Source organism: Pongo pygmaeus, chromosome 10 (assembly GCF_028885625.2).
Source record: "Pongo pygmaeus isolate AG05252 chromosome 10, NHGRI_mPonPyg2-v2.0_pri, whole genome shotgun sequence".
Classification (NCBI taxonomy): domain Eukaryota; kingdom Metazoa; phylum Chordata; class Mammalia; order Primates; family Hominidae; genus Pongo; species Pongo pygmaeus.
Window position 1 is genome coordinate 9,294,562 of NC_072383.2, and position 12,085 is coordinate 9,306,646.

The 12,085-nt window shown below is 33.6% G+C and overlaps 1 protein-coding gene across 1 annotated transcript in view; it reads right to left on the minus strand.

The window, feature by feature from the left end:
• LOC129009923 (ovostatin-like) overlaps positions 1-12,085 on the minus strand; it is an 84,374-nt gene that overhangs the window by 26,857 nt on the left and 45,432 nt on the right. Inside the window, exons 13-20 of the mRNA XM_054443513.2 lie at positions 10,098-10,158; positions 9,398-9,543; positions 8,901-9,050; positions 8,014-8,184; positions 6,981-7,077; positions 3,316-3,412; positions 1,899-2,127; positions 227-353 (exon numbers count right to left, since the gene is read on the minus strand). Of these exons, the coding sequence (XP_054299488.2) occupies positions 227-353; positions 1,899-2,127; positions 3,316-3,412; positions 6,981-7,077; positions 8,014-8,184; positions 8,901-9,050; positions 9,398-9,543; positions 10,098-10,158 (1,078 nt within the window). The remainder of the gene's footprint in view (positions 1-226; positions 354-1,898; positions 2,128-3,315; positions 3,413-6,980; positions 7,078-8,013; positions 8,185-8,900; positions 9,051-9,397; positions 9,544-10,097; positions 10,159-12,085) is intronic.

The following is a 12,085-nucleotide window of genomic DNA, read 5'->3' on the forward strand; positions in this document are numbered from 1 at the left end:
AATAAAAACTCTTGAAGTCAAGACTTGATTCCAACTCCCCACCCCTGTCCCCAGGCATACTGGTCTTGGGTTGTGAAAGAGAAGTACTGTCATAAGGAATGGAAGAATAGATAAGCGGTAGTGGTAAGTAATGGGTAAATTGCCTATCATAGAGAAATAGTCCGACATGAGCTCTTAGGGGGATTTACAAAGGGATGTAAAAACATATAATAACTGCAAATCTTACCCAGTGTTTGGGGGGTAACCAGCCAAGTAAAGGATTTTTTTTCATTGCCACATATACAAATATTTTCATGTTCAGTTGAGAGAAGTCTGGCTTGGTAAACACTGGATGCTTTCAGTACAGTATTAACCTATGAGGGCCAGATAACGAAAGAGAGAGAAAAAGTATTTAATCTTTTCCATACATAAACATAGCATAGTCATGCATGTCTGAGAAGTTAGAAAGGAAGTTCCCCACCTTTCATATTTTCCAAACCATGAGACCTTCAAAGTCTTGCTACAGAGTTATAATTTGACCTTTAGCACTTAGTGACTAATTACTCTGAAAAACCAGTACTTAGGTCTTATGTAATAATGCATTACTTTACAGAACTACAGCGGAATAAGCAGATGTTCTGACCAATTTGGGTTCGCCAAATTATCATAAGCTCTTGGGAGCCTGTTTTCTTTTTCTTTTCTGTAAATTGAGGCCATTGTCATCTATAGTTCACAGTCGTATGTGCTACGGCAAATAACAGATACAAAGCTTCTAGAAGACTGCATCACAACTCAGGCTCACAAATAAAACTTTACTAACAAGGAAGCAAAAACAAACTTTCCTGAATATGAAAAAATGTATTTTTATTTTTTCCTAAAAAATAGCTTCCTAATAAACTGAATAGGTCTGCCTGCTTGATTTTTTCTTTTAAGTAAACAGTATCACTTAAAGTAAAATATGTTGATTAGGTCTATTACTTGGCACTTTGGATATATCATTTTGTCACTACTCTCTACTGATGCTCACCAAATAATTGGATGTCAACAAAAGGTTGGGTTTGGGGATCATACTACATTGAAAACCATTGAAAGAGATGAGCTAATGCAACAATCAAAGGCCACATTATTATTATAGATCTAGTTGAAATTTGTTATTTTGGTAAAAGTTAAAGAGACGGGAAACAAACGTGAATGCCCATTATTTGCAGTGTATTGTGTAAGGCTTGTGGTTTACATTACTTCATTCAATTCTCATAAGGACCCAGCCAAATATGTATTACTAACAGCATTTTACACCAGATACACTGAGGCTGATGGAGGTTAGTACCTTGTTCAAAGCAACAGAACTAGACAGTGTAAAAACCAAGATATAAACCCACATAGAAATGTTTGTGTTTTTTCTGTTGTGAAATTGCTGGGTTTTTTTCCACAGCTATTGATCAGCTCTCAAGAGCCTATGAAACCCCTAAACTGTCATGTATTTGCATATTCTCATGTATCCCAAAGGTGAAAGGTAATCAAACTTAAAATCTAATTTGATAATATCCAGTGTAATTATTCACAAGTCCTTTGGCTTCAAAAGGGTCTTATACATAAAATTATTGAATATGTTGAAGAATCAAAAGTTCTAGGGATCTCTTCATCCAATCATTTCCACCCACCCTCCCCTCACACACAATAATAAAAAGCAGCTTACACCATAGAGCTTGTCTTAAGTTCTTTTATGTTCAGCCAGCCACCTAGATATAATAATTTATACATCTAAACCACACATTTAGTGGTTGGTAGAGCTTGTTAATGTTTTTTAAAAACTTAGGAAGGAAAGACAAGTTCTTACCAAGTTCTGAGCATCAGGCAACTGATATTTGAAGATAATTTACATAGGGAAGAACTTGCTATTTACTAAGAAGAGCTGGTACCTGAATACAGCTCTTCAGATAGTTGAAGACATTGGCCTTCAGAGTGAATGCTTCTCCTCGAACCACCGAATAGGGCAGAGTGAGATCCACAAAGAAGGGCTGAAAAGCTGTCATGGAGACAGTTGGGGAGAGGCCAAATCCAGCTTTCTCATTCATGCAGAATCCACTGGCTTTCCATTGTGTAATGGTATCCGGAACAGTAAGCCTAAGGTTGGCTGCTCCTGAGGAGCTAATAAAAGAGATAGCATACAGATTCAGAGAGAAGCTGTCACCGTATAACACATGTATAATTAGATCACTCCACTTCCTTGGAACTTTACATTTCTTCTTTTGATGGTTCGATGGTCTGCTAAACTACAATAGGCAAATTCTCTCTCTTTTTTTTTTTTTTTATCCCATTCTTCCTCTGTTTTGCTCCATATTATACCTTATCTGTAAAGAAGCTCAACATTAAGCTTTTGTGTCCAGTGCGTTAGCTTTCCTTACCTTTGAGTCATCTTTGACTCTACTGTTTCTTAATTTTGAGATCTCATCTTTTAATTTTATTTTAAATTTTACAATACTATGTCTTTTCTTATAAACCCTGAAAAATTATGAACTACTAAAATACTTGACATGGGCATTAATCTTTTACTTTCTTATAAAACACTGAGAAAGATACTTTCATCTCTGTGCATTTCTGTCTTTCGTTATCAGTAGACACTATGAGTGGTCTTTAACACCAAAATATTTGGACACGTTTGAGTGAGCAGGAGACATGAATTAATGACTCACTTAATTTACTCAGAATATCTAAATTAGCAATTTGTTTAAGTTTAGTTTACTTATAAGTCATTGCTATCACATTTATCCAACTTTACTGATAAGTATAGAAACTTGAGCCATATAATACAGTTTTTAAGTTTAAAGTGTGCACATTAGCCTTATACTTGAAATTTTTATGGCACCTACTTAGAAATTTATTTTTTTCCAACCTCCTTTCCTCCTCTTCTTCCTCCTCTTATTTCCGTTTTTCTTCCTCTTTTACATTTTCTTTTCTCCTCTTTCTCCTTTCTCCCTTACCTCCATATGTATTTGTTGAGTATTATGTTCATCATGTCATACAGCAAAAATTTCAGTCTGCTTTATAGTCTCCCATACAACTTTCCTTCCAACAACATCCAAGTTCTTATAAAAAATAAGTGATAAAACATAATAGAGTAAGACAAAGAAATAAGGAAAAAATAAAAGGAGAAAGTGAAAGGAAGAAAAAAGAGAAGTTAGAATCCTATCACAGGCTCTGCAGAATTTTTGACACTCTCTTAGTTTTCAGTCTTGGGCACATATTTATTTCCATAAGGCTGGCAAATATGAATATTGTCTTTCACTCAGATAAAAAGAAAAATTAAATGAAGAAAAACGCAATTAAAATACTCACTCAGTTGTAATAAGATTCCAAACCCAAGTTTCAGGAAATGATTTTCTCAGAGTTTCACCATAAAATTCACTCTTGCTTTCTGAACCTGTATAAGCCTCTATACGAATATAAAGAAATATCTATAAGAATGTTATCACCACAAAAATAATTATAAGTATTTGAACTAATGGAAATGCTAATTAGCATGATGTGATCATTTCACAATACATAAATGTATTGAAACATCACATTATACCTCATAAATATAGTTATCTATCAATTAAAAATAAAATAAAACTTTAAAATAAAAAAGTAAAATTTTATCTGGAGAAAGGCAAAGCAACATACAAAATAATTAGCTATTTCATATCTAAAAAGGCAGATTTAACTTCTTAGCAAATGAAGTTATGTTTTGAGGACAAGATTTAATAATAATAGTAGCCATCATTTATTGAATTATTGCTATTTCTCAGTCATGAGCAAAAATGCCTTTTACATATATAAACTCATTCAATCTTCAAATAATCTTTGACAAAGCTTTAAGAGTCTATTTAGGTGTGTCTTATGTTTGGTGAATAATATATGAATATTTCACAGATGTTTATTAAAAATTAAGATATTATATATTATTCATCCCTAAAATAATCTATCAGTGATATTTTGTTATATTGTACCTAAAAATACATTACACAAGTAATATGAAAATACACTATCCTATAAAATAATTAAAAGATTAAAAATAAAATCAACTTTCCCTTTGACCTCTACCACCAATTCCCACTTCATCTGAATATCTCAATAATACAACGCTCATTTTAATATATTTTTCTTATTACTCAGTTTCCCATTTAGCCTCCAATGTAAATTCCTTGAGTTACTGTTTGTGTACCATCTTTCATAGTCTTTCAAAATATAAATATTGCTTAGAGGTCTATAAGGCTTCAATGTGAGAACTTATTCAATAGGAGGTTGCATGGGTAAACTTTAAATTGCAACAGCCTTATGATTCTTTATTTCCAGTTTTGGCTGTGGGCCTGCAGCCATTCCACAGTCCCAGCCCCCATTCATGTGTAGAGGTGTAATGGTATATTTCTGGTCTCAATCACAATTGGGCTGCACAGTTTCGGCACTTAATATTGGCCTATTGGATTTGTTCAAGACTACTGCAAATCAGTGCTAGCTAAAGCTATTAGTTATTTGCTGGTTTTAGGAATAACCTTGTATACAGACAATGATCTGTGTTGATTTATTTTTCCTAATTTTCACCTATCTTTATATTTATCAATAAACAAAAGTATAATATGTATTATATATTATATATTTAAAAATGTAATGTAAAATATATTTTATTATATAAAATTTATTATATAAATTATGAATTATCATTATATAAATTATAAAAAATTTATTATATAAAATATTTTATTTAATATATCTTATATATTATACATAAAAATTTAATATATTATATATACAATTATATATACAAATTATATATACAAGTTATACAAATACAAATTATATATACAAATATATAATACATATAATATTTAAATATTATTTGCTGCCCTCTTCCTGAAGCATCCCTCCCCTCCATTTTCTAGCACTCTAATGTATTTTGTATATATCCTGGAACTGTATAAATTTTTCAATACGTAATTTTGCTTAGTATGTTTACTTTAAACTCATATAAATAATTTTATAATTTAGATATTACTATGTTTCTTACTTTTCCCACTTAAAACTTCATTCTTAAAATTTACTTATGTTATTTCTTAGTGCTTCCCAATACTCCATAGCCTGTATTTACCACATGTTACTTAATCCATCCCTTTAGTTATGGTCACCTAGGTTGTTTTCATTCCATGCTGGTACAACCAAGAATGCACCAAATATTACATAGCGTGCATCTCCTCGTATGGACTTGAGTTGTAGGCCTTGGTGTTTATGCCAAGAAGTTTAATTGCTGTGTTTGAATGTTTATGCCAAGAAGTTTAATTGCTGTGTTTGAAGGTATATGCCTATTAATTTAAGGACTATGAGACCCCACACAATGTCTGTACCACCTTATAATCCCACCAGTAGTATATACAGTGCTCTCGTTTGCCTCGTTTGAATAACAATTACCATTTGAATTTTCTTTCTTTTCACCATTGGCAGATGTGTTAACTGGCTTCTTGATGTTCATTTAAATTTTTTTCTGATTATTAGTGAAGTTAAATATTTCTCCATACCATTCTTATCTATTTGGTTCCCCTTTTTTGTATCATCTCTTTATATTTTTTGTCTATTTTTAAATATTACTGGGCTTTTCTGTACAGTCTTTGATCAGGTTTCTGATTGAAGGTCACTTCATAGAGGTTTTCTCTGAGTATCTTATTTAAAATAGCGTCCTGATGTTCTGCTCTTTTCCTTTATCTTGTTTTATTTTCCTTACAGTAGTTCTTTGAGAGATAGTAACTCACGATAGAGAAACATGGACCTTGGGATCAGAACATCTGGATTATAATCCCATCTCTGTTATTTAGCATCTGTTGCATTGGGCAAGTTACTTAACCTGCCTAAGCTTCATTTTTCTCATTGATAAATTGCAGATAATAGCTTCTAATCTACAGACTGTGATGAATAAATGGGTTGACATTTGTAAAATGCTTAGAATGTTGCTTGGTATGTAGCAATAATTCAGGAGAAATTAACTATCAGAGCACTTATTACCATCTGAAATTATGCCATTGATATAGTTTGAGTATTTGTCCCCTCAAATCTCATGTTGAAATGTTATCCCCAGTGTTGGAGGTAGGGCCTGGCAGGAAGTGTTTGGGTCATGGGGGCAGATCCTTCATTGCTTGGTGCTGTTCTTGCAATGGTGAGTGACTTCTTGTGAGATCTGATTGTTTAAAAGTGTGTGACGCCTCTCCTCTTCTTGCCCCCATACTGGCCACGTGAGACACTTGCTCCCCCTTGTCTTTCACCATGACTATAAGTTTTCTGAGGCCTCCCCAGAAACCGAGCAGATGCCAGCATCCATGTTTGCTGTACAGCCTGCAAAACCGTGAGCCAATTTAACCTATTTTCTTTCTTTTTTTTTTTTTTTTTTTTGAAACGGAGTTTCGCTCTTGTTGCCCAAGCTGGAGTGCAATGGCACAATCTTGGCTCACTGCAACCTCTGCCTCCTGGGTTCAAGCGATTCTTCTGCTTCAGCCTCCCGAGTAGCTGGGATTAGAGGCGCGCACCACTACAACTTGCTAATTTTTTGTATTTTTAGTAGAAACAGGGTTTCACCATGTTAGCCAGGCTGGTCTCGAACTCCTGACCTCAGGTGATCTGCCTGCCTCAGCCTGCCGAAGTGCTGGGATTACAGGCGTGAACCACCGCACCTGGCCCCTATTTTTTTGTAAATTACCCAGCCTCAAGTATTTCTTTACAGCAACACAAGAAATATACAAATGACAATATGCAGCCATTTGTATATTGTCTGCATCCCAAATTCAATGTAAACTTCATGAGTATAAAGATTTACCTGCATTATTCTCACTGTATTTCTAACATCTGATATGACAGGCACATTAAATGAATTAAAAGACAAAGCAAAAGAAAATAATCACCTCCCCTCTTTTCCCAATCAGTTTAAAAGCATTAAGAGATTATAACCTGTCACCTGCCCTTCGCGTTATACTGTGACTTACCTAAGGTTATGTAATCAGTATAGTCAAGATGGTTAGAATCCTTGCACAATACTGGTTTCCGGAGGTGAGAGTTGGTAAAAATCTTTAATCCCATTGCCTTTTAAGATAAAATCAATTTTAGATTACATAACAACATAGACTAGCAGTCTGGACTGGTTTTTTGTTCTATGTATATTTTCAATTTCCACTTATTTATTTCTCCATCTCTAATTGTCATATATTTAGAGATACTTCACTGACATTTCCTAAATTTCATGTCTTTGAGTTCCTTAGTTTCTCTAATTCTAATGGCTTTTGCTCTATTTTCCTAATTAAGAGCTGTTGATGAAAACCTTTAAATAAGAGAGGACAAAAAAAGACATCTCATATCATACCCCACTATACTTTCACTACTTTGAATTTGGCATTTTTATTGAACTAGGGATAGTATCTCACTTATAAACACTTTAAATATAGTAGAATACTTTAAAATAGTAGAAATCAAATTTGAGGGTAGACGTAGGAGCAAAATGGGGATTTATATTAGACACCAGTATATAATGTACATAACATTATGTCAGGAAAGCTGATAATTCCCTCACATATTAGTTCTTTTCCTAATATTATAATATTATTAGTTATTTAAAATATTATTATAGTTTTATAATGAAGTTCTAATAACCTTATAACTCAACCTTGTTATAACATTATAACCTTATAACTTTATAATTATAACTTTATAACTTTTAAATAAAATTATATTAATACAACTTTAAAAAATATATTATAACTTTATAATTGATTATAACTATATAGAATAACTATTATAACTTTATAATATTATAACTATTATATAATTATAACTATAATATAAGAACTTTATTAAGTCTTTTTGCTATTATAACATTCTTTGAGATATTATTTCTCAGACATTACTACTAATTGTAAATTTGTACTCTTAAGAATTCTGAGATTAAAAACCCACACCATGAATATTTCTATTTATTTATATATTGTCACATATATTCACCATTTTAAGACTTAGTTGCCTTACCTTCACAAGGTCATAGCCATCTTTTCCAAAGTCAGCCCATGCAGGTGTGTAATAAATTCCATCATAAAGGATATGTTTATCTTCAAGACACGGCACTTTAAGGCCATCTTCTAAGTTAAGTCCTCTGAAATAATAGCCATGTAGTTCCCTGGAATATAGCTGACTATACACCTAGATGGTAGAAGAGAATCAACTGTATTTTTTTATAGAAAACAATTCATTTTTCCCCACAAGCAGTATATAAATAACCTATATAATCCTATGAATATCCTATGTAGAACTGTCATCATACCTGTACCAAAATAAACACATATTGAGAAAGTATAGGATCTTAGATCTGTAAAAACTTTGAAATACTATTTAATCAGTTAAATAATTGCTGGCTAAATCACATTAAAACTAACAAAAAGTCCATGAGGCTCAACTGGATTTTAATACATTCCAGATAAAGGCACTGCTCAATACTCTTTGAAGACTCATTCAAGGACATTGTTAGAGAATGTTCTCGGTTAATTTACTAAATCTCCCTGAGCCTAAGATTAGACATTAATCAAAATGGGAATACTGCATTAGTTCTATAGGGTTGATTAATATGAGAATAAAATTAAATAATAGATACGGGAATACTCGTAGAGCAAGTGTCAAATGGTAGACCTTTAGCAATTGTTATTTATTTTTAAAAGTGTTGCTCATTTTTTCCATAAGAGAATTAGTATAATTGGAGTAGAGTCATTTTACATGATTTCTAACCTAAAATACATTTTACGCCTGGAACTCTGGACAATTTCTTTCTCCTCTAGTTTATTTAAGGTATCCTGTTTTTATCCAAAGGTAAAGACATAAAACTATACTGTTGGTGGTAAACAAAGGTGGTTTTAATCACTCACAGTTTGTGCTGACAGCTGTCCATAATTCCTTAGTAGCAATACACTCTGGTCTACAGCCCAAAGAGCACAAAGAGAGTTTGAAGCAGCCGAGACTTGAAGATCGATATTGGATCCTGGTAAACTTTCTTCTTTAGAAAAATTTAAGTTGACCTGAAAATGAAAATAAACAAAAGGGCAAAAGGATGGCAAGCCATATGAGAAGAATCATCTTTTAGACTACTCTTAACTTTTTTAAAAACACACGTAAGTTAATAGGGCTTTCTGTGCTTTACCCATCTAATAATATTATTATTAGGAACAACTGGATTTGGAACAACATCCAAAGTGAATGCCATAATCCTGCTACTCTTCAATCATCCAACATATTAACTTCTCCATAGCTTTCTTTTATTTTTCATTTTGCAATTCTATGAAAAGTTGGGAGTTTAAACCCAACACTCTCTTAAGTTCTCCTTAGTTTTCCCCCAAATTAGAAAAGAATCATTTTTGTCACCTACCTGATTTTCGAAGCATTTCTCAATTTGGAATTGGGTGCTATCAGTGACCATTTCTCCTCCAGGGTGCAAGCTATAGACAAGCATATCTACTGAGGGCGCTAACTCAGGGCTAACATCTATAGAAATGGAAAATATGCCCTTCCTCCCTGTGAAAAGAAAATTTCAAACTGAAAAAGTGCTTTGGTGAGATAGCTGACTGTCATCTTGCAGAAACCCTCCACTGAGTTTGTAGCCATCCTACCCACTGCCAAAGAGACTGCCCCAACCCACCAAATTTAATTTATAAAGCATTTCTAGGAGGAGTTCATAACCTATTCCATAAATTATAAAAGAAAGAAATAGTTGAACATTTCTTATTACCTCAAACTTCAGTCTACTTTTGTTTCTTTTTAAAAATCCCTTCTTGTTTGAATGTAAAAATACTTACCTGTCTTTCTTGGGAAAGAAAGGGAAGGACCAATGACCCCTTCCCATTATAGCAGTGTTTGGAATATAATTAATACACTATTAATTAAGTAATTATCTTTTCATTTGGCATTGTGCCTATTCACATGTCTTTACATGTTCCCCAAGGGTAGTTTAGGGGGCAGTGAACAGTCCTAAAATGGGAGGACTGTGACTTTTAAAGAAAAATGTAAAATATATCCCAATTAAAGCATTCTGTTTGTATTAAATTGTATGCTAAAATTAGAGGCCTCACCATTTTCATTGATCTCAATTTTCTGTTGCCCATGAAGAATGATTACACCCTTTGAAATCACCTAGGAAAATGAAAATATAATGATGAAGTTTAGAGGATAGAAACTAAATTTCATTTAATTATAAACGAATGTGATTTACCTCCTTTTCTTGTCTGAGCGATGCTATTGACATGTTTACTAGTAAACTCAGGTTACCACTAAACAAGCATATGACTCTAATAGCTATATTCAAGAGAATTTAGGAGTCACAGATAAACTTGCTATAAAGCAATTTAATGTTCCACATTCCAAAACAGTTTTCTAAGACCAATAAACAACATTTTATTCATATTTGTAAATGCTGAATTACATCTAAATTTATTTACTTTACTGAAACAAAGTTACCCAAAGGCATTAAGAGTCTCCCAGTGTTTGGTTTTCTGAAAGGTGTGTTTGATATGCAAGGTATAAGCAAGGCCTGTTCATCCATCTCCACCCAAAATTTAAAGAAAAGAAAATAAAGTAGCAAGCTGGGGGTGCTCCAGAAAAAAGTTTCTCTCACTTCACCTTCATCAGCAACTGTGTGCAAATTTACATCAGCAGACTTTTATTATGATCTCTAAAGTGCAAACAAAGGCTGGAGACTTGAAATCTAGTACAAAGTCCTTGAATTTTTAAATCACAATTTTAGAAGATTATTTTAAAAGATGCTGAGACTTGCGGAAAATTTAAAGCTTCCATAAGATCTTGCAGCTTGAAATTGCTGGAGCTGGTACTCCTAGTCCGTTTAATGTTTCACTGAATATTAAAATTGCTTTAAATCTCTGAAGTGCCAAGTGTGGGTTATTAGTTCATAAAAAAAGAACTGAGCCTCAACTAGTGGGAAGATACTGTTTTGGGAACTAGAACATTTGCAAAAAGGCATAAAGCTCAAAGTTTAATGAGCCTGAGAGGTCTTAGCACTGTTGGCTATATTAACTCACGGACTTCTCAAAACAGAAAGACAGCTCTTGTAACAGATGAGTAAACTGAAGAGAAACACACAGGTACTGATATTTGTCAGGTCACACAAGTAAGAAAAAAGCTTAAAAGCCTGAGTATCAAATTAATTATTGAAAGCCTGAGAATCAAATTAATTCAGCCTCTATCCATTCATTCTAAAATATGATATTGAGGGTTCTCTCTGTGATGTGTACCCTGCTAGGCAGAATTAAAGTCCACCCAGCCTATTGTGAAAGAATATATAGGAGAAGACTTGAATTGTCTAGGAGATAAGAAAGTTTCATTTCAGCCAAGAGATGAATGCTGAGGAGGAATCAGCTCGGAAAATGAGGTGCAGGCAGGTTGGGAACTGTGGTAGCAAATGGGAACGAAGATTGTTATGGGTAAAAGGAAAAACCTGTGGGAGGCTTCTGAGCCAGAAAAGCACATGGCTTGTCCAAGAAAATGAAAGCCCTCTGTGTCTGCAATAAAGAAGGCTGGAGTGTAGAATGATGCAAAATGAAGCGGGTGAGCTTCACAGGTGCAGAGCAGATACAGTCCTGCAGGCAAAAGAAAGGAGTCTGGTATTTGTTTTAATAGAAATAGGCAGTCATTAACTGTATTTCAATTAGGGGAGTGAAATAATCCTAATTCCTTTTTTAAAAAATCACTCTAGATTTCCAGAATAAATAAAGAAAAAAGAAAAGGAGGGAGGAAGGAAGGAGGCAGAGAAGAAGGAAAAGGCTATTAGGAGACTCATTTAAAATGGAAATGAGGTAAAGTAATTGTAAAGGCCTTATCAGATCGGAGCCAGAGCGGGGCAAACCTAAGCTATTTCAAGAGGGAAGCTGATGACAAGTAAATCAGTTCACACCACAGACCTGCAAAATGGCTCAGCTCTGGATTGGGAAGTATTGGATATTAAGACGATCAGAGGTGTGGCCAGAAAAGAAGAAGGCAAAAGTCAGGGGTATGTGGGAGTATCCTTATAAAAACTAGTTAAGAAGTTCAGCTTCCCTGTAATCCC